This window comes from Neophocaena asiaeorientalis, unplaced genomic scaffold (genome assembly GCF_003031525.2).
Source record: "Neophocaena asiaeorientalis asiaeorientalis breed wild unplaced genomic scaffold, Neophocaena_asiaeorientalis_V1.1 scaffold450, whole genome shotgun sequence".
NCBI classification, from domain to species: domain Eukaryota; kingdom Metazoa; phylum Chordata; class Mammalia; order Artiodactyla; family Phocoenidae; genus Neophocaena; species Neophocaena asiaeorientalis.
Genome location: NW_020175674.1, coordinates 2269132 through 2296820, shown reverse-complemented (window position 1 = coordinate 2296820; position 27689 = coordinate 2269132). Strand labels below are relative to the sequence as shown.

The 27689-nt window shown below is 43.9% G+C and overlaps 1 protein-coding gene across 1 annotated transcript in view; it reads left to right on the top strand.

Moving 5' to 3' along the window:
* The window catches only part of KCNQ5 (potassium voltage-gated channel subfamily Q member 5), a 196416-nt gene that overhangs the window by 153862 nt on the left and 14865 nt on the right, over positions 1–27689 (top strand). The window contains exon 9 of the mRNA XM_024731901.1: positions 17402–17510. Coding sequence (XP_024587669.1) covers positions 17402–17510 — 109 coding nt within the window. The remainder of the gene's footprint in view (positions 1–17401; positions 17511–27689) is intronic.

Here is a 27689-nt window from a genome sequence, read left to right as displayed (position 1 = left end):
TTGTTTAATGTATCATTTAAAGCTTGTGTTTCCTTATTTATTTTCATTTTGGATGATCTGTCCATTGGTGAAAGTGGGGTGTTAAAGTCCCCTACTGATTGTGTTACTGTCGTTTTCCCCTTTTATGGCTGTTAGCATTTGTGTTATGTATTCAGGTGCTCCTATGTTGGGTGTATAAATATTTACAATTGTTATATCTTCTTCTTGGATTGACCCCTCAATCATTATGTAGTGTCCTTCTTTGTCTCTTGTAATAGTCTTTATTTTAAAGTCTATTTTGTCTAATACGAGAATTGCTACTCCAGCTTTCTTTTGATTTTCATTTGCATAGAATATCTTTTTCCATCCCCTCACTTTCAGTCTGTACGTGTCCCTAGGTCTGAAGTGGGTCTCTTGTAGACAGCCTATATACGGGTCTGGTTTTTGTATCCATCAGCCAGTCTATGTCTTTTGGTGGGAGCGTTTAATGCATTTACATTTAAGGTAGTTATTGATACGTGTTGCTTTCTGGTGGATGAGGTTGGATCTTGTCTTTCTGGTGGGCAGGCCCACGTCTGGTGGTGTGTTTGGGGTGTCTGTGATCTTATTATGATTTTAGGCAGCCTCTCTGCTAATGGGTGGGGTTGTGTTCCTGTCTTGCTAGTTGTTTGGCATAGGGTGTCCAGCACTGTAGCTTTCTGGTCGTTGAGTGGAGCTGTGTCTTAGCGTTGAGATGGAGATATCTGGGAGAGCTTTCACCGTTTGACATTATGTGGAGCCAGGAGGTCTCTGGTGAACCAATGTCCAGAACTTGGCTCTCCGACCTCAGAGGCACAGTCCTGACACCCAGCTGGAGCACCAAGACCCTATCAGCCACATGGCTCATTTCCACCAACTGCCATCGTTAAAATCACTGCAGAAGACGCAGGGGGAGGCATGCAACCTACTGTCTGCAACCCTTTTAAAAAGCATTCATTAATGGGTGTGATTGACAAAAGCTGAAGAAAAAGCCATGTTGCTCCTGGGAAGAGTGCAAGTGTAAAGATCTGAATAAAAAGATGTAGTTTTCTATGCACCAAAGCACTTGTCAGCTCCTCTGTAGGTAATGATAGTCCACTGTTAAAGAATATTGTTGCAACAGCAGTGTAGGAGACTTATTTCTGGCGTCAGCGGTCCTCCATTCACCCCTATGGACGGCTCCAGCTTTGTTCCAGCGATCGGCAATACTATTCCAATCATCTAGGCATTTTCCATCTGTTAGCTCCTTCAACACCCACACAGCTGTTTTGCAGATAAAAAAATTGAGACCCAGAAAATGTAAATAACTTGCCCACGTAGCTCAATCTAAATACAGAGCTGGGGTTTGGAATCGCGCTTAGGCACGATTCCAAAGCTCTTCTTGTCCTACCATGCTGCTTAGCAGATGTCTTTCACATACATCACATCACGAATGAGTGAATGCATGAAATGTGGAATAAATCAGCTATAAGTGTAGTGTTAGTCAAACGATTTGTTATCTTCTTTTCCAATTAATATGGCCTGTCTGCTCAAGCCATGCTCCCTTAGTCATTACATAATCTATAAGTATTGTTTCCCACCCCTTCAAGCATCAAGGTAACACATCAGTAATTCCCATTATTTTTTGAAAGGCCACTCTTAAACGTTGCCATCTCTGGCCAAGCTCACCCAAATGGTACCAATGTCAACACGTTGTCATTTCCTGGCAGTATCGCTGCTAGCCTAATAAGAATTGAAAGTTGGGGAATAGTTTACCAGATCTATCTTGAACTCCCCAACAGAATTGTTTAATGAATAATGCAGATCTGTAATTCTACAGTTTGTTGGGCCACTGCAAATCATGACTGTTTGACTGTGGTCAGATGTCTCTGAATATGGTTCAAAGGAGACAGAGCTCATCTTTTTGGAGATAAGATTCAGTAAGTTGTTTTAAGTCACTTTGCCATGTTTCAGAATGTTTCTCCCTAAGGTGACGTACTGTCTGTCTTAGTCTAGAATAGCAGGAGCCATCCATCAGCCTCTTCCAATTTGACCTGGTTCAGTTATTTTACTGTACGAGGAGGCCAGCTGGGGTGGTGCCGGCAGGCTGGACCCGCGGTTGTCTCAGTGGTTGGCCTTTGCTTTCTTATAATCACTTGGCTGTGCTAGGATTACCGGAACGTTCTTTCTAATAAAGGCAGTCCTGCTGGACTATGAATTTGCCTTGCTTTTTTTTTTGTTTGTTTTTTTTTTGTTTTTTTTTTTTTTTTTGCGTAATAAAGGCAGTCCTGCTGGACTATGAATTTGCCTTGCTTTTTTTTTTTTTTTTTTTTTTTTTTTTTTTTTTTTTTTTTTTTGCGGTACGCGGGCCTCTCACTGTTGCGGCCTCTCCCGATGCGGAGCACAGGCTCCGGACGCGCAGGCTCAGCGGCCATGGCTCACGGGCCCAGCCGCTCCGCGGCACGTGGGATCCTCCCGGACCGGGGCACAAACCCGCGTCCCCTGCATCGGCAGGCGGCCTCTCAACCACTGCGCCACCAGGGAAGCCCTGCCTTGCTTTTATCGCACACACTGAGATCCCTTACCGGCAGAACTACGAAAGTCTACAAAAGTCGATCTCTGTGTCTATGAGTAAAAAAAAAATGTTTTCACAAAGCTGTGACTATTGATGTATTTGTTTTCAATTCAGTATGGTGAGTCCTCAAGAAATTTTTTATGAAAATTAAATTAATCCAACACAGTGGTTAAAAACACAGTTTGGGAATAAAAGGGAGCTTGTTTCAAATCCCACTTCCCCCACAAGGTAGTTAGGGAGGAGGCAAGTGACCTAACCTCATTGTGCTTGAGTTCCTTCTCTCTTCCTAAAGTAGCAGGAGGGAATTCCCTGGCGGTCCAGTGCTTGGGACTCGACTCCGCGCTTTCACTGCTGAGGGCCCGGGTTCGACCCCTGGTTAGGGGATTATGATCCCACAAGCCTTGCCATGCGGCCAAAGAAATAAAATAGAATAAAGTAGCAGGAGTAAAACCTCCCTAATAGGATTGTTTGTGCACTAGTGAGATGTAATGTGTGTAATATCCTTGCCTGACACAGAATAGGTACTCAGTACATTGAATGTATTGTTATTATTTGTTAATTTATTAATGCTAATTTCTGCATTAATTTTAATGAGTTAAAGTCCTGGGCTTGATTAATTTGCATGTTTTCATCTTCCTTTCTTCCAGCACTTGATGGCAATTTCTGTCAACGGTAAATGGAAGTTTAAAAGCTGTATGTTCACACAAACTTTATTTCTTTATTCCTTAGAGTGAGTTTTAGGGGTCTTCCTGGTAAATAATTTATATAATCACAGAAAGAATGAAGTTATCCTTATTATATCTCAGACTATTTTTTATCATGGATCATTGCCTTTATTAAAGATGACAGAAATAATGCATTTGTTCTGGAAGAGAGGCATTGATTTACTATATGACAGCACAGTACATGGCACATAATAGTTGCTTAGAAAACACTTATCGCGAATGGGTAATTAACAGATAATGACCAAATAAATGATTTAATATTTATTTAGTCAGGAGTCAGTTCATTGCACCTCTTTATAGAAATTGCTTTGGGATTGTAAAAAGCCCCCCACACAAATGAGATGCATCACTGAAGCCCAGAGTGTGATATTATTAAAAGTGGTTATTGCTGAATCACTGAATGTTGAGATAGTCAATAAACTGGATATTTGAGTGTTTTTAAGAAGATAATTAAACTCCTGTATTGCCTTATTGTTGCACTAATTTTAAAAGAAGTATAAAACATACTCCAGTGCTCCCTTTTGAATAAAGATGGCGAATATATCAATAGTAACCTGTGCGATTCAAAATAATTTTTTAAGTATTTTACTAGGCAGTTCCTAGGCATTGTTATGGTGTGATCAGCAATTTTAGCATAGAGACCATGTCAGTTATTTTTGAACACTCTCCAATGCTTCATATCATCACTCAAAACAGAAAGACTCCTTTTAATTAAGTGTCAGGAACTATCCATGAATTTTTGCCAGCATTTCTGCTAGCCAGTAAGTAAGGTTAATTGACAATCCCTCATAGAGAATCTTAGAGAAATTCACATCATAATTAACATAATTTAAGATGCTGATAAGGCACGAATTATCTACTCAATCAGCGTGAGTGGGGTCTTTGGTCTTACAGAGAAAGTGCTCAAGTGCGGTCGTGTCTTACATAATAGATCCCTCATGAGTGTGAATGTTGCTAATGAGCAAGCCTGAGAACAAAAACAATAAAAATCTGGTTTTCCAAGTTGCGAGGGTGCTGGTTAGTGTGTTTGCTAAACACGGTTAGATTACCATTCTGACTGAATTCCAACAACCAAGTTTCCCGTGGTCGTGGTTTGCAGGCACTGTGCGTGGTATATTTTACCTGCCTGGGAGTAATCAGCCGTGTGCTACGTTTGCACTGAAATTTGAGATAAATCATATTTTAGGAAGTTATCAAGGATGTAGTTTGGTGAAGAATACGGATGCAGTGTTCTATTTCTGAGGTGACTTAGAAACTTCAAAGAGAAAGCGATGAGAGTAACCCTTGTTTTCCCAGGCTGTAACGTATCTCAGCCGGCGTGGAGCCCACCCACTGCCCGCCCTTATGAGACGTGGGCTGCAGACTACGCGCATTTCTGTGTGCCACCTGGCAGGGAAGGGCGTGAAAGGGACAAAAAAAGAGTTTTTCTCTTTCGTGCCAAAGAGCAGTGGGTGATTTTTTTAAACATCTGAGAGAGAACTGATGATGGAGAAGTTAGAAAAGAAGAAATAATGAAGAGAAGTAAAAATGGGGGTTGCACCAGGCAGAAGAGACTGTCTATAGTCCTTTTCAATCTACAGTAGAGTGTCGTGAAATCAAACTCACAAGGTGGGAGGTGTGGGGTAGATGGGATGAGGCAGGACAGAATAGGAAACAGACTGCATCACAAGTAGTGGGAGTCAGGATTATTTCATGAGCCTTTTAGATTTTTTTCAAAGAATTCGTATTTTACCAAAGTAATACATTTGCCTAGTTTTAAAAGTCAAATAATAAAGATGAACACAAAATGAATCATAGATGTAAAAGCATAAAGCTATAAAAGTTTTAGAAAAAAACGTAAGAGAAAATCTTCAGGATCCGGAGCTAAGCAAAAAGTTCTTAGATTCAGCACCAAGAGCACGATCCATGAAAGGAAAATTGACAAAGTGGACTTCATGAAAATTTAAAACATCTGCTCTGCAAAGTACCTTGTTAAGAGGATGAAAAGACAAGTTGCAGGCTGAGGGAAAAGGTCTGCAAACCACATGTCCAACAAAGATAAGACTCAAGACTCAAGAGTTAAAAAAAAAAAAAATTTGAATTAGAAAGTGGTCAAAAGATAAAAACAGACATTTCACTGGAGAGGGTACACAGATGTCAAATAAGCACATGAAAAGATGTTTAAGTTCATTTGCTATTAGGAAAATGCCAACTGATACCACAGGAGATATCACTACACACCTATCAGAATAACCAAAATAAAAAGCAATGACAACACAAAATGCTGGGGAGAATGCAGAGAAACGATTTCTTATCCGTTGCTGGTGGGAATGTAGAATAATACAGTCAGTCGGGAAAACAGTTTGGTGGTTTCTTATAAAACTAAGCATGACTAAGAAATCGTATTCTTGGGCATTTATCCCAGAGAAATGAAAATTTTCGTTCATAGAAAACCTGTACACAAGTGTTCTTAGCATCTTTTATTCATAATAGCTAGAAACTGGAAACAACCCAGACGTCATTCAGTTGGTGAATTGATTAGACAGACTGGTACGCATGTACCAGGGGTGCTATTCAGCAGCAAAGGTGAACAAGCTATTGATATGCACAGCTTGGCTGAATCTTGAGGGAATTATGCTGAGTGGAAAAGAAGCCAATTTGAAAAGGTTGCGTACTATATGATTCCATTTATATAACATTCTCCAAATGACAAAATTATAGAAATGGAAATGAGATTAGTGGTTGCCAGGAGTCATGGCGGGTAGGGGATGGGAGGAAGGAGTGTGGCTGTAAAAGGACAACATGGGAACTCCTGGGGGTGATGGAAACATTCCGTATCTGGGCTGTATCAGTGTTAACACCCTGGCCGTGACACTGTGCTGTAGCTTTGCAAGGTATTATCACTGGGGGAAACTGAATAAAGGGTACACAGGACCTCGGTATTATTTCTTGCAACTGCATATGTTTCCACAATTACAAATTTGAATTTGTAGTTACAACTAACAAAACTGAAAGTTTAATTTAAAATAATAAATAAAAAGTGAAATAATATGAACTCTTTATATCAGAATATGCTGTTTCCCTGCCTCAGCTCTCGCACTCTGCCCCCCAGGATTTCTTTCCAGAAGCAACCATTTCTATTTTTCTGTTGTTTCTTCTGATACTTAACCAATGTCCGTATTTTTTCAATAGTATGTGCATACAGCTAACTTCTGATGAATCAATTCTGAACATTTCCTATTAACTTAAAATTCTAGTAAATGAAGATTTAGCTCTTTTTTCACTGTTTACCTTCTGCAGACCCTCCCATCCTTCCAGTCTAGGTTTTGTAATTTTTTGCTAAGTCAGAATTCAGGATCTACATTATACCTATACGTATTATATTGTACTACTACTGTTTGTTTTAACGGCAGTAAATAAATGCCTATTTCTTGCTGTTGTTGCTTTCATAATTCTTCCCACATCTTGCAATAATCTGTCAGTAAAACTGTTCACAAGGTCAGCTGTGTCAGTTCAGTGATCCAGTTCCGTGGTGGTGTTTCTTGGAGACGCCCCCCTCCTTTCAGCCGGGCCGGCTGCTCAGCAAGCCTGCCGCACAGACGTCAGCTTCTGGCTTCCTTTTGATGTTCTAGATTGCCTTCCCAGCCTACAGGGGCATATGGTTTTGTCTTTCTTGATTTAGCCCCTGTGATGGAAGGCATATCGCTGACCTCCAACAACCTGCCTGCGCATGGGTCACGCCAGTCCTACATGGACGGAAGCGTCTCCGCCTGGCGCACGGCGACCACCCGGGGTTTCCTTCACCCTCATCCTGAGCCGTGTCTCCTGCGCCGGGTCGTCCTCTCTCTTGATTTACATCCCCATTTTAATGGGGTGCGTCCTCCAGAACACTCCTGAGGAAGAGTACAAGGATAGCAAATTTTTTTGGAGATCTTGCATGGCAGAAAATGGCTTTTTTCCATCTTCATGCTGCCTGATAGGTTGGCTTGGTATACAATTTTAGGCCAGAAATCACGTCACTTTGGAATTTTGAAAGCATTGTACCCTGGTGTGCTTGTTTTCAGGATTGTTAAGTCCAAAGCCATTCTGATGTTTGTACGTAACCAACGGTGTGATGTTGCCTGTCCTACGTTTGGAACTTTGTAGGATCCACTTTTGTCCCCAGTGTTCTGAATTTTCATAATGATTTTCCTGGGCATAGATGTAGTTTTATCTACTGTAGTGGGGACTCAAGGGGTCATTTCAAACTGGTAATTTGTGACCTTCTGTTCTAGAATGTTTTGTTGTGTTTTTTTTTTAAATGACCTCCTCCCTTCATTTTCTCTGTTGTCTCATGGAAATTCATTATTTAGAGGCAGGACTTGGGGACCGGCCATCTGACTTTCTTTTTTCTCCCATTTTCTACCTCTTTGTCTTTTTGTTCTGTTTTGGGGGAGTTCTGGCCAACTTTATCATCCAAACCTATCATTTCTAAGGTCCTTTATTGTCGTTGTGATTGTTTACTGTGTCCCTCTATTTTAGCTTCCTGTTTTTGCTGCACAGATGTAGGACCTTGCTTTATCTCTGTGAAGATGTTAATAACAGTGTTTTCTTTTGCTTCATTTTGGGTTGATCTTGATCTCTTTGTACTGGACGATTTCCTCAGGCATTTAGTAAACTTTGGGTGTCTCCTCGCAGAGAAGTGTGGGATCCGACAAGGGTGACTGGAACTTCTGAGCACATGGCCGGGGGCGGTCAGCTTGACCTTCCCCATGGGTGGATCTGGGTCAGCCGTTTCCTGGGAAACCTCTGGGGTCAGGACCTTCAGCTGTTTCTTCTTGGGCCGGTCAGACTCCCAGAGAGGTCTTCTCCAGACTCCTACCTGGAGGTACAGGTCCTGCTGCCATTGTTGAGATGGTGACTGGGCGCTAGTGGGTTCTCAGCATTCAAGCTGTATATGGTCACTTGGAACCCATGCCTGAGGACCCCTCGTCCGAAGCCCCCCAGCCAGAACCCTGCTGGAAAAGGAGCGGAGTCCTGCCCAAGGCTGCAGGCAGGGTGCACACAACCTCCCTCCAGTGAGTCACCCCGCAGGGACCGAGTGCTGCCCTGACTTGTCTGAAGTGTGAATTTTGTTGTTTCTCAGCTTTTCCCAGCCTTGGCTTCGGGTTTTCTCTCTGGTGCCAGCCAGTCGGCTACCTCACTTGCCCAGCTGCTTTCCTACTTTCAAGATTATGCCTCCCCTCCTGTTCTATCCTATTATGCGTTTAAGTCTTTTTAAAACGTATCATGACTATAGTTTTAGTGAGCTTTTCAGAGGTATCAAGATTAGATGTGTATGTTCATTCTACCGTCTTAACCTACAGGGCAGCTTCTATCGTGTGTGTGTGTGTGTGTGTGTGTGTGTGTGTGTGTGTGTGTGTGTGCATGCTAGATCGCAGTAGCAAGTGTATTTCTTATTGTGTCTAAAAGTCAAGCAGATTTGGAAACTGATGCTAGGCCATGCCAACAGCAAAGCTGTCAAGTCCAGTCAAAGGCCAGTTGTATTTTCTCTTTACTGTGAAAGTCTTCTAAGGAGCTGAGGGAGTTTTCATGGTATATAGAGCCACTTTTTCAGAATGTGGTAGTCACAGGATAATCTAGATCTAACTCTTTTTTGGAAAAAAAAAAAAAGGTCATCTGCACTTCCCCTGATAGTGTATTTGATTGTACCTCTTCATTTCTGTTATGGGTACCACGACTGTATTTTGGGTCCCAAATTTTCTGCTCCACATAGAGAATGTCACAACACCAAAAAATAAACAGCAAGCACAGCTGAGTTATGCAGTCTCTATCAATCTGTAATCTTCAAATGAGTTATGCAGTCTCTATCAATCTGTAATCTTCAATTGTGCTAACATTTGCATCTACTTTGGTAAAAATACACAGGAAAATGCAATTACCCATTCAAAATATTAAAAGTAGCTCTTTAACTGGAATATTGCTTTAAAAACTCAAAAGGATGTTTTATTTTGAAACCGGTAGAGGCCACAGATATGAATGCTGGGACTTTTTTTCAATAAAAACAAATATTTATTTTTCAGAATTTTTTTCCTAGTACTATAGCATTTAATTCTACTAGAAAAAAAACTCATGAGAAAATGTTCACAGATGGATCAAAAATTTCCTTATAGCATTATATTTTATTTTTATCAGAATTCAGTGAGATGATTTCCTGATTCTTAATGAGAACTCACTTTTAAGCTCTTTCCTCCAAACCTTCTAAGATTCAGAACTGAGTGAACAATGGTCACATGACTGAAATCTCACCCTTTGTCCCTGCTGTGCTGACACTGTAAAGCACTGGATTAAAGGTCGCATTTGGAAACGCACAGGGGAGTGAGTATCCAAAAGTGATTTATGAAGTTACACTGTATCTCACTGTAATATATTTACATTTCCATTAGTATACATTGTTCTTGAAGAGGAAAGTAAGTCAGGATGGGCTTCTTTATTATATTTATAGGAGGATGTGAGTAGAGAGCCCCCCTGCTCTTGTACTGATGTTAAAATTCTTCTATTATTTACTAATTGTAAACTTATAGACTCAAGAATTTAAAGTCGACCTACACGTTGCATGTCAACCTAAAAGTAAAAGTACAGTGTACCATATTTATTCAACAAGTATTTCCTGCGTTCTGCTGTAGAAGTTATTCATGCTTTTACTTTAAACTTATTTTGCCTCTTAAATATTTTCATGGCCCACTGGCGGGAAATCCTATTTTTAAATCCTATAAAAATTAAACCCTTTGAGGAAAAATTGGATCTTCTTTCCACAGTAAGATCTCAAAGTATATATCTAGTCATGAAAGATCACCAAAACATACAAACAACAACAAAACAAAAAAAACGGTAAAAGAGAAAACGATAAGGCCCAATCCAGAGGTTAACTAGTGCATTAAACTTTGTGATCGATCAGAGAGATGGAGTGGACGGGTATCACTCACCCTGACTGGTTCCCTGAGTAAATACTAGTTTGCTCACCCTGTTCCAGGCACTCTGTTCCAGGCGCTTGAGCTACATCAGAGAACAAGATGACACTCTTGGCCTTGGGTAAGGGAGTCCTGGTGGTTCTCTTGGAAAACAGACACTGAGCAGAGGCCTCAGCAGCTATGGAGCCCACAGGCCACCTGGAAGGGAGCATCCCCAGAGGGAGCCCTAGGGAGAGAGGTGCACGGCACGCAGAGCAGCCGGGAGGCCTGGAGGGAACAGAGAGAGGGGAACCCTGATGGGAAGGTGGGAGAAGGGGCGGCACACGGGGCCCTGCAGGCCTTCTGAAGACTCAAGCTTTTACTCTGCAAAACACGGGGAGATTTGTGTACAGGGAGGCGCGATCTCAGTGTTCAAAGGACTGCTGTACCCTAATAACCCTGTATCTTGGGCAGGTCATCTAAGCTCACTGATATCGACCTAAAAAAAAAAACAGGAAACCAATTCAAGGGGCAAAAGCATTTATTTGGGATCAAAGAATTGCAATTTGGGGTACATGTATTGGGGTAGAAACACAAATAGTGTCACTATTACAGGAGAGGGAATCAGGGTTTTTAATGAAACAAGTAAGAAGAAGATGAGACAGGTTGCTCTTAAGAAGAGTCCATTGGTGCTGATAAGTAAAGCTATTGGATTTGCACTTCACTGATGAGTCCGGCAAAGTGATCACCAGGTAAAGGTTCATTTTCATCAGTCCCTTCAACACGGTCTTCTCATTCTTGCTGACTTCTTGGGATGTTGGCAGTTTGGCCCAGTTCACAGGGTCAGAAAACAGGATGCAAGGCAGTTCCTCCGGGATGGCTGCTCTGGCCCCATTTTAAAAGCCCCACTTACGTCATTTTTCACTCCGAGCTGCAGCTCCTTCATTTGTGTAAAATGAGCACAATATTTCCAGTCCGGCAGTGTAATATTTTAAATTACAGCTCATCTTTGTAAGCCATCTCTCACACAAGGACTGAATGAACGAAGGTCCTACATCCAGTCCTAAAATCCTACATCCAGACTTTATTGAAGTCAAGGGGAAATGCTTCACTCACGAAGCAAACGTGCACCGTCAGGGCTCTGGGGGTGGTAGGTCCATGCATGAGGAGATACAGGGGAGATGGATGCGTGGATGAAGGATGTGGTCCCTGCCCTCACAGCTCACCGTCTGCCAAGGAAAGGGGTTGTAAACAACAAATATAAGAGATACGTATGCAGAACAGGAGGACAGGGCTGAGTCAGTCTTGAGGGGTGAGGCTGCATTTTCCGGAGGCCACAGACTCAAACAGCTTGTGTCTGGAAAGCTGGATCTGAGGCTCTGAACTCTGTCCTACTGCCCTCATGCTCTTGGCTTTGGATAACTCAAAATCAACAGGAATTGCTGAACCGCAAAATAAAATTCTGGTTTTCAACACGGCACAAGAGTTATACGCATGCTGAAATGGAGGTGATTTGTTGTAAAGATTCCGATGTTCTTCTCAGTTTGGGGTGCTCTTGCTTTTGTGGTGCTCTATGCATATAATCATCTGTCTGCTGCAAATTCAGCACCCGCGGATCGCCAGCCAAAAAGAAAGGAAAAGAAAAAATGGAAAGGGGATGTGTAGAGTGTAGCCCTTGGGAGAGTAGCCAAAGGTAATAATGCTTAGACAGCACCTTGAGGAACTGTTCGTCGTCCGGTGTAGCTGGAGCATGAGATGAAACAGCCATATAATAAGATGAGGCTGAATAAGGGCTTTTGAGCTATCAAAGCAAAGTCCCCCCCGTGGCAACCAGAGATGTACAACTTCTAATCGGTGTTGAGAACTTGACTTTGACGTTAAACATCAGTTGATGCAGAGAAAGATACTGGAAGGGAAGAGGCCGAAATTTAATAGGATTTGCCCGAGTGTTAGAAGTACAAAAACCTTTACTCCTTCTCCATGATTTAATTTAAAATTCGAATTTTCAGAATTTCTAGGAGAAGCATGCATTACTGTCATAATGAGAGAAAAACAGAGTTAAAATAAAAGCTATTTGAAAAGGCAAAAGTCTAGAACAAAAAATATATTATCTGGAGTATTTTTCTGGGTTTCTTATTAGTGTCTTGAGGACACAGCAGCACCCAGCACAGAACAGAAGGAAAGTCCCCAAACAAGGCCGTAGCAAGATAATATCATGCTGCTGCATCAGGACCCAGGCAGTTATTCTAAACTCAGCTGGACTGAAGGAGATGCCTTCGAACTAGCACGTGGCTGAAGTGGAGACTGTAAATTTAAGATGATATTTAAGGTATCGGAAATGATAGTGGGGAAAAGGTAATTGAAAGACAAGCAGCAGCAGAATTGGAAAATCAATTATACTTCATAACAGGTTGTAATAAATTAGTTATCACCACCATTGATAGTGGACTTTTTTATGTGTGTTCCTTATAGCACAGTGGAATAGAATCATCACGTGGTCCATTTAAATGCCTAAAATGTATTGCGAACTTGTAGCTTTCACATTTTTACTCTAAGAAACATATTACAGTAGTTCTTTAAGTTGTGCAACTTGGGAAGATTTTATTTTCTTCGTTCTAATTGTTTTCCTATTTTTCAAATACTCTATTTCAAAAAACATATTTTTTTGTGATGGAAAAAAAATCTTGGGCTTCCCTGGTGGCGCAGTGGTTGAGAGTCCACCTGCCGATGCAGGGGACACGGGTTCGTGCCCCGGTCTGGGAGGATCCCACATGCCGCAGAGCGGCTGGGCCCGTGAGCCATGGCTGCTGAGCCTGTGCGTCCGGAGCCTGTGCTCCGCAACGGGAGAGGCCACAGCAGTGAGAGGCCCGCATACCGTAAAAAAAAAAAAAAAAAAATCTTTAAATTCCTTAAGGAACATCTTACGGAAAAACCTGAACGAACTTTTTGGCCAACCCAATAAAAGTAATGTAAATCATCTATAGTCTCATGCCCTGATATAGCTAATTTCATTTTTATATATTCACTTCTAGCTGGTTTTCTACTTCTAGCTGCTTTTCTTTGTATATATCATGGTATATAGTTCTAATCAACATGAGTATTTGGTTTCATATTTTAATTTTACTGAACACTTAAAAATACTTTCATACTACCGTGTACTCTTCATAATTATCATTTCTTTAGCTGTGTAGTACATCAGCATGGTCAAATACTATAATTTACAGTTTCCTACTTTGGGACATTGAAATTTATATAACTATCTCTCTACAATAAGCAATGATACAATAAAAATTATTACATTAAGCTATCTTTATTTTCTTTTTGAAATTATTTTCCAAAGGTAACTTTTCTGGTATAAAATTATAAGATTGTTGATTTTAAATTTTTTTAAACTTTTTCTTGCCATAAAACTTTGTTCTGATTTACATTGTCAATGTCAAAGTATACCAGAGTCACCTCAATTTTGTTAGTATTAGCTATTATTCTTTTGCTACTAAATAAGTATAAGTCCATACTTTCAAATAATTTTAATTTTTTTTTTAATTTCTAGTTAGGTTGAAAAGTTTTCTATCATTTTTTGCTACTGGTGGTCTTTCCTGAATGACTTATTTGTATAATACATTAATATTTTGGATTGTGATCCATTCAAATAAGCTTCTTATACATTATAAATATTAAGCTTTTTTATACCTTTCAGTTTTTTCCTAATCAGGACTTTTCTTTGCATTATAATTTGGTCATTTCAGGTGGTAACATTTTCTGTCTTCATGACCAAGGCAGTCAGCTGTCTCCTTTATAATTCCTCTTAGTGACCAAACATCAGGCCATTACCGTTTCCTCCACAGACAAACAAATGTTTTCTGCTAGGTTTTGACAGTCTGATTTTATTTTTGTCTCTGAACATGTGAGTCTCTTGTGTGTAAGAACAGTAGTGACTCCGTTGAAAGAGAACAGGGTCACGGCCTACAGAGCGGGTCTCAGGTGGCTGAGGGGTGGAAAACAGTGGCTGGAATTTAGAAAGCCGAGGCCTCCAGGCTGAACAGTAAGACGATGAGACCTGTTCCCAGGTCACCAGCTTGTAAGGGATTTCTTTTTTTATGATGTGATTATTTCCTTTTGTCTTGGGAAGCACCTATATTGTCTCAAACTGTGCAAAATACACTGGTGATCCGAGGGGAAACATGGGGACGAACCCAAGTCCGACGGCAGACTGGTCACACACACACATGCCTCGGCTCCAACTGGGGGAAACCAGGGGCACTGTTTTCCACTTCCGGTCAGTGTTCCTTCTTGGCTGCACATGGACACCTCTGGGGAGCTTTTATAAACACTCTGAGGCCTGGGTTCCAGCCCATCCTGAGTACTGAGGTGTGATTCAAACATGCAGCCAAGGTTGAAAACCATTGTAATCATTTCGTCAAGAAATCTAATCTGTAAGAGCAGGTGACAAAGAGAAACAACCAGAAACTAGCTGTCCTTTTTCTCGAAAACACCTGCATCTTGATGGCAGAATTTATAGTGGGAACAGGAAGACGGTCTTTGGACGTAGCAGAAGTTTCCAGAAATCTTCTCTTTACCTCCTCCTCTCTGTCATGTAAGGTCCAGGTGGTTCTTTGCAAAAACTATGGAATAGAGTTTCCAAAACCTGGGGGAACAAAGTATTTGAAAGCAAATCTTGAACACAGCTAATTACTAGGAGACAGAGAGGCTTGGGGGAGACAGAGGGCTGTATTTTCAGCTTCCTTTCTTCCCAGCACAGACGGGGCGCGCACAGGGCAGGCCCACCAGACACAGAGGCTCGCCCACGTGGAGCACGGCTTGGGGAGCACTGCACGCCACTGGCACGCAGCCCTTCAGGACTGGGTTTTTGCAGATTGGTGCTCACGTGAGCTCCTGTTCCCATGACCCACATTCTGCAAATGCCAGGGCAGAGGGCCAGCAGTGTGATCGGAGAGCAGAGAGCACAGAGCCAGCCTTGGCTGGAAGCTCAGCCCCGCCCAGGTGCCTCAGAGGTCACGCGGGTTTTAAGCCTCTAGGAATCATGAGAAGAACATTTAATTGTCATTAACCTCACTGGAAAGAATATGGACATCTCAAGATACATACAAAACAGAAAGATGGCATTTACCCCATCTTTGTGGCTTTGGAATAAGGGGGAAAATTCTCTAACTCAGCCCTTGCTTCAACACATGGCAGCAAAGATGTATTTCCTATTAGTTTGCCCTGACCAAACTTATAAAAAGAAAAAGCTTATTCTAAAGACTGAGAGCTTGATTTATGCCTTGAATAATCAAGTTATAAGTGGTATAATGAAAGTCCCTAATAAAATGGCTTTGGATACAATGTCTCCAATCCTCTGCCCAGCCTAATGCTAACCGCGACAGAGAGACAGAAGGTCTTACTGGGGTGCAGGACGGGGGCAGGGAGAAAACTGTCTTGTCGCCGTTTGGGACGTTCCCCACTCCACTTGCGAACATTATAGTTTCACTATCTTTACTTCTGTGCTTATCGTGACAGCACCTACCTGCGGAAAAAGTTTTCCACTAACCTCACAACAATAAAAGGACCCTGACTTTTATGCTGTTTAATTATTATGCTTACCTTCTCGGAGCCTCAATATCAGCGTCTAAAAACCAGGCATAGCATCACCAACCTGTACAGTTGCTGTAAATAAGAAAACTAGTATGTGCAGAAGCTTTGTCTAAGCGCCTGGCACTCATTTCAGCGAGTGGTTGCTGTCGTGATTGTTACTGTGAGTTGGTGGTTCTCGAGAACCCACTTAGGAGGCTTGGGGTCAGAAGGCCAGAGCGACCATGACAGAGAGCTGTGAAGACCCATCTGTATCTCTTCCCCACACCACCCCTGTTCCCAGCACACCATAAACCGAGTAAACACACAGTGAATCGTTGAATTGAGCGATGCACCAACTGCATCCCGGATGTGAGCCCTGCTCCAGTGCACGGGCCTCCCACAGCGTTTCAGGACCTGTAACCCAACCAGGACAGCCCGTGGCAAAGTCTCCTTCGTTTATGACTTAGTAGGTGATCACTAATCAGGGCAGGAGACAGTAGTTTTAGTCCCTTCGTTACGTCAACATTTAAAGAGGCTCAAATAGGGGAGTTCCCAGGTGGCCTACTGGTTAGGATTCCGGCAGGAAACTGAGATCCTGCAAGCTGTGCGGCCAAAATAATAAATAAAGAGGTTCAAGTAGTATTTGGAGGCTACGTAACTCTTTTCTCCTGAGTACACTTTTGTTACTTTATTACCAGGATCATACATGTTCATTGCAGAGATTTTAGAAGATATAGCCAAGCAGAAAAAAATAAAATCATTCTTAATCCCAGATATAGATTGTTTCTTTAATAATACATTGTGACAGTTTTCCAGTCACTAGTCATCATTTTTAACAGATTCTCAATATTCCATTAAATAAACCTACCAGTACTTATTTAACCTTTTCCTCGTTACAGGAATTTTAACCTGCTTTCAATATTCTGTTACTGAAAACCAAGTTGCAATGATATGCTTATTCCTTATTAATTTTATAAATTCTTAGTAATTTGGTGTTTATTGTAACCCTGCCTTTTTGTCAAACTTTGCATTTAAGCCGTAAGTTATTTTGCTCGGTTTACGGGAAACTGATTTTCTTATGCAGTCTGAGAATCTGCCCTCGGCCTTGGCAGTGCTGTCATCAGCAAGCTCTCTCCTGGGCTGCCCACGTCCAGTAACCGAGAAGGAGTCCGTGTACTTGGATCCGAACGCTTAACACACTCGTTCAGGGTGTGGGACGACTGGGGTCAGTGGCATGGGCTCCAAGCTCTCTATATACAGGCCAGTTCATTAAATATCCAAAAACTGCTTTCCTAACTCCAAACAGCTGTTATTTAAACCCTGGCTGTCAGTTTCAAAAGAACTGGGCAAAAGAGCATGAGTGAATCGACACAAATCCATCACCTCTACCGGGAAAAAGTGTGTCAGCAGCCCCATTTCCCCATGGAAAACAGCTCAGAAAGGCAGTCATGTCAAACCACATGAAATCGGTTAGGTTGTAGGAAAAGGAGAAAGAATAATACTGGGAAAAACAATTGGCCGACCTTATACGTGTTGATTTATAAGCCGAGTCTGTGAATTCCCCGCCATCCCTACGTAAGACCAATTCGGTAACAAGTTTTAAATTGCCGCTATGCTGCTACCTAACTGGCCCTTTTCTCTTGCAGCTGACACGGCGCTTGGCACCGACGACGTGTATGATGACAAAGGATGCCAGTGTGACGTGTCCGTGGAGGACCTCACCCCACCACTGAAAACTGTCATTCGGGCGATCAGGTTGGTGAAAACCTCTGACAAAATGATTCTGAAACCTCCCCCTGATTATCTGAATCACAATGTTGCTAAATTCTCTTTCCTGCAGGTAAATCTCCCGCAATAATTCCTTTCTCTTTTCCTGTTCATCCACACGCCTATTAAATTTTGAAGTATTTTTTTTAATACAAAACTTGACTGTGTTCAACACGAGATGGGTTATAAAAGGTGGGTGGGATTTGAAAAGCCAGGCCATACCGGACAGATTACATGAGAATTGGCTTGTTGTGTGAATTTGTTGCTTTAAGGACCTCTGCGTATAGATACAACTATATTGTTTAAATTATTTGTACGTCTTGGTGCTTCAATCCATGTTCTGTATTTCGTGTCGAAGAAGAGTCCGTCTTTGCTATTTCAAAGCAGGTTGACTTCCTGTGTGTTCTGCAGGGGGTTGCTGAAATATAATTGTAAAGTCTGACTGTAATACACTTCCTCTGCTGATGGCAGAAAACTGAGAGGGTCCCAAGCAACTCGTATTTCCAGGATCCACTCCCCCAAACAATCCAGGATCCGGACTAAATGAACTGCTGCTGTTCAGCCTGCCCTGTGTCATCCCTTTGGGAGAACGTGTATCTGTCAGGGAATGCAGAGTGACTGCAAAGAAATGCCTCTGCTCTTTTTGGCTTTTCCTGCCTCTTACCAGAAAGCCTGAGGAAAGCTGAAAATATCCAACCCAGTTTAGCTACCCAGATACTCAGTCTAAGCTCAGACATCAGTATAATGGGTTATGTACTTCTGGTCTGAGCGTCCTGTTAGACATTGCTGTACTCTGTGGTCGGGGGTCACTGGGAGAGTAGAGGTGAGTTATAAAGACTTTGGTAAATGTTTACGGGGGCAAAGAAAATCATGATATGATGAAAATGTGTGCCCAGAAGGTACTTAAACATTATCTGTAGCAGCCACCTAAACAGAAGTGAAGTCAAGCCTAGTCCCTCTAGAACCTGCGAGCAACAACCCTGTGGATGGGGGAGCGTCCCGTCCCGTCCTGTGTGTCCCGGGCCTCTCGTCTCATCATGACTGTTACTGACACTCCATGTCCTTCTCAGAGTCTCCCAGTTTGGACGATGATATGATCGCCCTGCCCCGGGGGGGTCCCAGAAGCCTTGGGTAATATTTAATCCCAGAAAACCCAAGGATACATAGTAAAATGAGGTCTACAGCCTTCAGTTAAAGGGATGGAAAGGATCTGTCCTGCGCCGTCCAACACTGTAGCCACTGGTCACACCAGGCGATTCAGATTTGAATTAATTAAAACGGAATAAAATGTAAAGTTCAGTTCATCAGTGGCACGGCCACATTTAAAGTGCTCGGTGGTCACGCATAGCCAGTGACTTCTGTGTTGGGCAGAGAAGACATAGTACATTTCCATCATGGCAGGAAGCTCTGTGGGGGCACTGCTGGCCCCAAAGTGACCTCAACATTCTTTCCATCCGTTCCTTACAGCCAGCAGAGACCCCTGGTCTAATTTGCAGCAAGTACAGTAAAATCTTATCTAAGGGACCAGATTAAGTTTCCTAAAAGTCATACTTAACCCAAGTTGTGTCATTTCCCGAGAGCTTCTGAAGCTTTCTGCTTTTGCCTCACAACCTGCACAAAGAATCCCGAGCTGCAAGAAAGAAAATGAAATAGGTTTATTCTGCCAGCTCAGCACTTGGGCAGCAGCTTGCGATTTACTTTGCTATTATCCCTTCCTCTGGCAACTTGACTGATTTTTGTAAAGTCCCTTGCAGAATTCCCTTGCTCTTCAGAATTCTTTCTTGGTTCTTATTTTTAACAGGAACTTTGTTGTTTACACGTCTCTCCTTTTTGTGGATTTTGGAAGCTTTCTGCTTGCTACTTCATAACTCTTGATGGGGTGTTTTTCTTCCCTGTATCCTGATTCTGCTTGGTGCGTTTTTTTTTTTTTTAATCACTTCTAAGTTTCATTTAAAATTGTTGGATTCTGTAAAAACATAATAGCTGCACTCAGTAGTTAATAACTTAATTGGACATCTTTGACTCGTGATAGAACTTAATGTCTAAACATTAAAGGACCAACCACCGCAGTTAGCACTTCTGAAAAGGATTTGCAGGTATAAGCCCCTAACTCATATGCAAAAGTGTCCTTTTCATGAGTTTAATTACATAACAAACTGAACATCAATTGACTAGAGTGCTTTTGCCAGAACATGCCCACCACCCACAGCGCACCTTAAACAGGATTTTCTGTGTATGTCACTGATGGCAAGTGTCAACCATCTCTTACTCAACTCTAAAATGGCGACTTTGTTTTTGGCATTTTCCTTGTTCTCTTTTGGTTGTTTGCTTATTTAATATGACTACCTGAACATGCCTTTTGTCTTCCAGTAGCGCTGACAATAATAATAGTTTTCTCCTAAGAGGCAAATTAAAATTAAAATGTGTAACAGAAAACATGTATGAGATGACAGCATGGAAAATAATATGATTACATTCACAAGAGCAAAGTAGGAATTCTTATATTCAGTTATTAATATTTATTCAGCATCTGACATTTTCTAGTTATTTTTGAGAATAAATATTCTCGGGCAATAAGATGATTAAGGTCACTCTCTGAATTCATCTGGATTCTATTACCCAAATTCACCGAGACTTGTTTTTTTAATGAATGACATCACTTTTTACAGTAGTGAACAACAGCTATTCTTAGATATTTCCAAACTATGCCTTAAAAGACAGAAGAATACTTAGTTTTGTATAGTTCCTCCAGGATTACCACAGATTTTTTTCAAAATATTATTTAATTGGCGTGCGTGAAGTTGTTGAAAATGTGTTTTCAAACCCATCTCTGGGGGTGAAAATTGAACTTATTTTTAACAAGAGTTCTATCTTGTCAATGATTTAATTCAAACAATGTTAAATTTCTTTTCATCCACTCATACAAATTAATTTCTAAATAGAAAGATGAAATTAGCAGGGAAGTAAACAGATTGACAAGCAAACTGATAACCTCTTGAACATTCTACACACCCAACTCCCACTATACAGTCGACCCTTGACCAATGCAGGAGTTAGGGGCCCCGACCCTGCATGCAGTAGAAGATCTGCATGTAACTTATGACTTCCCCCAAACGTAACTACCAATAGCCTACTGTTGACCAGAGGCTTCCCGATAACATAAACAGTCAATTAACACATATTTTGTATGTTATATGTAGTATATACTGTATTCTTACTAAAAATTAAGCTAGAGAAAAGAAAATGTTATTAAGAAAATCACAAGGAAGAGAAAATACATTTACAGTATTGTACTGTGTTTATTGATACAGAAGTACGCTTACAAGATGAATCATCTATCAGTACCCACATCAAAACTGTCTTATACGATACAAAACACTATAGATGTTATATGTGTTCCTAACACTAGACATCAAAAACGAAAAGATAACATGAAAAAGGAGTACATATTTATTTACAGGTATAACGGTCCATGCACTGATGATGAAGCAGCAGCAGTGTGACTGCTTCATGGTAGCTTAGCTTGTACACTAACGAATGAATTGTTATTACAATTTTTACTGCACACAGTGTCACGGTTACATCCATAATACAGTATTGAAACAGTGTTAGATTTTTTAAAAAACACTTCCCTGTGATGATAGGCTGATATGCAGTTTCTCCCTTTATGAGAGAGAGAGAGGCATGCTGTACAGTAATGAAATTCTTTGAAAGTAAAGTCATAAAACAGTAAGAAAACTAACACTTTATTAATTTTATATTAAATATCACTCATGCTTAGGTAAAGATCAACTAGTATCTACATATATCTTATGTATGACACACCTAACTTTTTCTTAATTTTTTCAGCATGTCTAGCTACACAGTTCGTTTGTCTTTTCAAATTGTCACAAATCTCCAACAATTTTTCCAATATATTTACTGAAAAAAATGCACATACAAACGGACCCAAGCAGTTCAAACCCGTGTTGTTCCAGCATCCCCTGTATTATGGTGTATTCACTTGCTCGGGCTGCCATAACAAAACACCACCAACTGGTTTAACCTTAACCACCAAAGGTTTATTTTCTCACAGTTCTGGAGGGTCAAAGTCAAAGATCAAGGTGTTCACGGGGCTGGTTCCTCCGGAGGCCTCTCTCCTCGGCCTGCAGACGGCCACCTTCTCACTGTGTCCTCACGTGGTCCTTCCTCTGTATGTGTCTATGTCCAAATTTCCCTTCTTATAAAGACAGCAGTCAGAGTGGGTTAGGGTCTGTGCTAACATCTCACCTTAACTTATTCTCCTCTTTGAAGGCCCCATCTCCAAAGCCAGTAGCATTCTGAGGTCCTGGGGCTTCAACATATGAATCTGGGGGGGGGGGACACAATTCAGCCCATAACACATGGCAAGACACCAATTTTTCTATCACTGTTTGAAAAATATTTTCCCAGGCACAATATCAAATTTTTCAGATTAAAAATAAGCCCATCAGTTACCCAGATAATCCTTCGCAGTATCAGACATCCGGGAATATCTGAAGAGGCTGACTGGCTTGCCTTTCAAGCTTCCACTTGGCACTGTGGAAACACTACATAAGTGTGAGTCTTGGGCAAATTTTCACGCAAAAATTAAGATATGCTCATGTATTTGAAATAATAAATTTTAAAGGTCATAGTCAATACAACTCTACGTTTATAAATACGTAAGTTGGAATACGTGATTTGGAATACGTATAAATACGTGATTTGGAATAATCATTTTTTAAAATACAAAAGAGATGTTTGTGTTTGTTTTCCCACTGCTCGGCAAGGGCTGGATAAGTTCTCAGCTGTGCACAGCAGGACAGCACACGAGGGCCGTGTACAGAGCTGGGCGGCTGGGGAAACAGCTTGGTCTGTGTGAACCTTGTGGGCGAAGCTCGCCTGCTTCTCACCAGTGTTTTTTCACAGAATCGCTACATCTAGGGTCAGGGCCACTCCTAACGAGATCCTCAGCAACAGTGGCTCTCCTTAACGTAACTGTGTTTTCTGTCAGTTGGCAAGAAATGAATCAGAGTACGGTGCGACCTGTTCTCCTTGTGAGGAGAACCGAAACCAGGCGGTGGAGATTCCTCAGTATGTGGAGGAGAGCGGGCCCAGAAGCTGTGGGGTGTATCCTGTTCCTTACATCTCCTGGTAGCCCTGCGCTACAATCTCCGCGCTCCCCTGCAGTGTCTCCCTGGACGCGACCTCTTATCCCCCGGGGGCACACCCAGGCTTCCAGGGAATCAGATGAATAATGAGGTCTGGGGTGAAAACTCAAAGAATCTTATTTTCTAATGTTCATTTTTTTTTAATTGAAGTATAGTTGATTTACAATGTTGTGTTAATTTCTGTTTTACAGCACAGTGACTCAGTTATACACATATATATATTCTTTTTCACTGTGGTTTATCACAGGATACTGAATATAGTTCCCTGTGCTCTACAGCAGGACCTGTTGTTTATCCATTCTATAGGTAACAGTTTGCACCTGCTAACCCCAGACTCCCAATCCTTCCTTGAAGCTTGACAAGGCCTCACTGGCTAATTTTTCCTGCCCCCCTGCCCCCCAGGGCTGCTAAGGAAGGTGGTCCAAGAAACCCAACGTGCTGCTGTGCGACCTGGGGCAACTCACATCGCCTCTCTGTGGCGTTTCCTCATCGTGAGGTGGAGACGGGGATGGTGCTGACCTTTGCTGCGGTGAGGATTTCACGGGTTACCGTGTGCAGAGCGCCGAGTGCGGGGCAGCATGGGAACCCAGAGCTCTGGGCCCCCTCCTGCCCACCCTCTGCTCAGGCCAGACCCCTCCTCTCTGAGCTCCGCCTGCCGTCGCGGCCCACGTGAAAGGAGCGCTCCTTTTTCGCACCTGGGGGCGCCTGCCTGCCTGCACCCACCCCCTCCCCCAGGAAGCGCCCAATGTCTCCCCTTACAGTTTCCTCCTCACCAGGCCCTGCGCTGAGCACTCGCCCAGAGCACCGCCGCCATTAGGGGCTGGAAGGGCTGTTTCTTCACCCAGCACGAGGCAGTGTCCCCACAGCCCCTGTGGGTGACTCGCTGCCGCGCAGGGCCGTCCCACGAAGTCCAGTGGGCCTGAGAGGTGGGCGTGACTCTCTTCTGCCGCCCCCATCCACAAAGGCCTCAGGACGCCCTTTAAAGACCCTCCCAGGGGGTCGGATCCTGCGCTGAAACAAGATGTATCACTTCTCCCGTGCGCTGGGCACAGGGGCAAACAGTAAGGAGGAGGGGGCCCCTGCTTGGAGCCGGGAGGGGCCGTCGTGCGGGCCCCGCGTGTGTGTCTAGGCGGCTGCAGTGACCTAGAGCCAGGGGGCGGGGAGGGGACGGGGGAGAAGAGGCTAGGCCGAGGGGAGCCGGCGCCGGGCCGGAGAGCTGGAGGGCGCACGTGCGGAAGTCACTCCTCCAGGCTAGCGCTGCGCTCCCGCCCTCAGGACGGTGACTCTGACTGCAGCGCGGGAGCGGGCTGGGAAGAAGGGACACTCGTTGTCACAAGCCCTGGATCTGCGGGGGCCGGGACCACGCAGTCACGGTGAAGGGAAGCAGGGATGACGCCAGGGTTTGGACTTCAATGGTTGGAGAGGATGGAGGGGAGGAGTCGAGGGTGAGACAGGCGCCTGGGCGCTGGGGCAAGGGGACGGGTAGAGACGGCGCACTGTTGCGAGTGCCACTGGAGGGGCCGCCCAGCAGGCAGGTGGAGCCCTGGATCTGAAGCCCAGGAGAGATGCCTGGAACCAGGACAGCCTTGGTGGTCGTCAGCGCAGACGTGGATGGTTTCCAGAAGCGTCCCCTGGAGAGCGTGGAGGCAAGAGAGACGGTGGTCCTCACAGAATCTCCGGCTCAGGAACCGTGAGGAGCTGCGGAAGAGAGAAGGCGCTGATCCAGAGGGACCTGGGGCAGCCAGACAGAAGGAACCAGGAGACGCGGAGGACGAGCCGGGGCAGCGTTGGGAGCGGAAGGCGGGTCCACCGTATGAAAGGCTGCTGGAGGTCAAGAAGAGAAAGGGGACCTACTCCTTTCCAGGAGGTCCCTGGGAAGCGGCACCAAGGAAGTCACCGGGAGCTTTGGAGAAAAACTCAGTAGAGGCAAAAAAGGTTGAAACCAAGGGGCTTCCCTGGTGGCGCAGTGGTTGAGAGTCCGCCTGCCAATGCAGGGGACACGGGTTCGAGCCCTGGTCTGGGAGGATCCTACATGCCGCGGAGCAACTGGGCCCGTGAGCCACAGCTACTGAGCCTGTGCTCCGCAACAAGAGAGGCCACAGCAGCGAGAGGCCCGCGCACCGCGATGAAGAGTGGCCCCCGCTCGCCGCAACTAGAGAAAGCCCTCGCACAGAAACGAAGACCCAACACAGCCAAACATAAATAAATAAATTTTTTAAAAAAAGGTTGAAGCCAGATTGTAAAGCCATTTTTTCAAATTACCTATGAGAATCTTTCACGCTAATAGGAACGTAGGTGAGGCATCAAGAATTTCTTTATAACTAGCGAAGACTCAACATGGGCTCTTCTGAAATCGCTCAGGTCTGATCAGCCAAGCGAAGAGCCACCGATGACGTGTCAGCTTCTGAGGGTGTGCAAAGTGGGCCTTGCTGTCACCCGGCGCGAGTGCTGAGGTTTTCGGGTTTTCTCGCCCTGTGCTCCACCTACTCCAGGAGGCGTGCACGTTCTCCTCTAAAATGTATTTTCAGCTCTGCATCCTTCTTAAACCTCACTTCAAACTTCAGGCAAGAATACCCCGCAAATAGAGAAGGAGAGGCACATGTTTGCCACTGTGGGTTTCTGTTAAGTCCGCAAGCTGTTTAATCATCACCAGTCCCTAACTTTGCTGATGGCGTCTCTGCTGTTTTAGCAGAGATGGTGAGTTTGCAAGTCGCTATGAAGTCATTCTGGACAGCCAAGTCTGTGACACGTGACAGTACAGGACGCTGCTGGGGAATATTTTATGGATCATTTATGAGATTTTTTTAATCAGCTAATATACTCCCTGGAATATTCTTTTTATATATATATATATTTATATATATATTTATTTATATAAAAATTTATTTAGTTAGTTTTGGCTGCATCGGGTCTTCGTTGCTGCACGCAGGCTTTCTCTAGTTGCGGCGAGCGGGAGCTACTCTTGGTTGCGGTGCGCAGGCTTCTCGTCGCGGAGCACGGGCTCTAGGCACGCGGGCTCAGTAGTTGTGACACGTGGGTTCAGTAGTTGTGGCTCCCAGGCTTAGTTGTTCTTCAGCACGTAGGATCTTCCAAGACCAGGGATCGAACCCGTGTCTCCTGCATTAGCAGACGGAGTCCCAACCACTGCACCACCAGGGAAGCCCTGGAATATTTTTTGGTTGTTTCTGTTTTGAAGATAATTGCTTGTGACGGCATTTGCCCTGAGGCTGCATTACACCAGTGTGTTCACCGAAAACGCACTTACTTTGCAGCATCTAATTTTTAACCCTTTATTTGGCTATAATTTAAACTGAATCTCCTATTCATTGCTGAGACAAAAACTATTCAGGAGCAATCAGCATGTATGGGCACTTTGTTTATTTACTTATTTGTTCCACACTTTAAAATTTACACAGGATTTTATACTCCTAGGAAAATAAAATGCCCAAATGTAGTTACCGTATTAGTGCTCACAAAAATCCAAGGAAGGAAGCTTACCCATTTGTAGACTTGCTTGTATCCAGAAGTTCTTACTTGCATTTTACTACTCTTATCTCTTTAAAAGAAGACCAAACAGAAGAACTTACTAAATCCTGAATCTAAACCAATATTAAGCATTAGAAGAAAAACCCTACTCCCAGTGATGGGAACAATGTGACCACAGAACTTTCCCGACCCCTAAGTCAGCCAAGGGAGGTATCTGCCTGCCCCTTTCGTGAGGACACCTGGTAGACTGTATACAGTGGGGCTAATTTACGTCTCTATCAAGAGCTGAAAGCAAGAAAATGAGACTGGCCAGCGCATCCGGGCAGCCCAGGGGTTCCTTAGTCGCTGGCTAGTAGCCCAGTCTGAGATGACAGGATGGTAAAGGAGTCTCGGTATGCGATTCTATAGCTAGTTTCGAAGAGTCTCAAAGTCTAGATACTGTATACACAAATGCAGACCTGTATTACTGGGTCACGATTATGTATTAACCGGAAAATAACATTAATGAATCACGCAACTAGTGATCCACATGCCTTGGGTGGTGACCCACATTATCAAGTTCTGAGCCTAGTTGGCTGCCGGATCTGCCCCGTGATCAGCAGCGCCCCTTGACTGGACTCTAAAAGGCTCGAGAGGGCTGCCTCGGGAGAGGGTCAGCGACCAGAGGCCCTGGGTCACTTGCAGGACGAGCCCCAGGCCCCGCCTCTTCAGGCAGACAGATGCTGTATCTCTCCTGGGGAGTCAGAATCAGGAGATTGAATTTGCTGAACAGCGAAGGAGGTGGGTATGGAACGCTCCTCAGTAGAGGTGACGGACACGATGCAGTGACATGAAGTGGGGTGCGTCCACACCAAAAACATGAGGTCCGGGACATCAGGCAGCCGTTTCTGAGCCCTGAGGAATTTGGTCATCTCTCCCAAGATGGGGGTGCATGCGGGAGAAGTCTGGGGTACACACTCCTCTCCTGCTTGTCTGCCTGCCCTCCTGACCGATCCCCGGCCTCCAGCACCGAGCCTGGCACGTCGTAGGCGCTCAGTGAATGTGTGACGAGTGACTGATTCGGTCCCTCCTTCCAGCATCGCACAGGGAAGCAACCACCCTGAGCTCGTCCAGGGCCCCAGGCTCTGGGCACATGGGCTCTTGACTCCTGTTAGAGCTCCTGGCGAGGGGACTGTTCTTCCCACCAGGACGCCGCAGAGGGACGGACAGCGGCCACGTGGTCCCTGGAGGCTTCTTCAGCTCCTTCCCAGCACAGCCGGGGCCCACACACACACCGTGGTAGGAGCTCGATGACTATTTATTGAAAGAATGAATGGACCCGTCACCCGGCACTTGCTTCCCCGTCCAAGGCAGTCCTTGAGAAGCTAATGGGACTTGTTAGCTGGCTCTCGCGCGGAACTTCGGGTCTTACTCCGGAAGCGGGGGCAGAAAGCACTGGGCTGTGTGTGACTGGGGGTCTGACACCCAGGCACACGGACGCGCTGCCTCGTGGGCACGATTTGTGTGACTC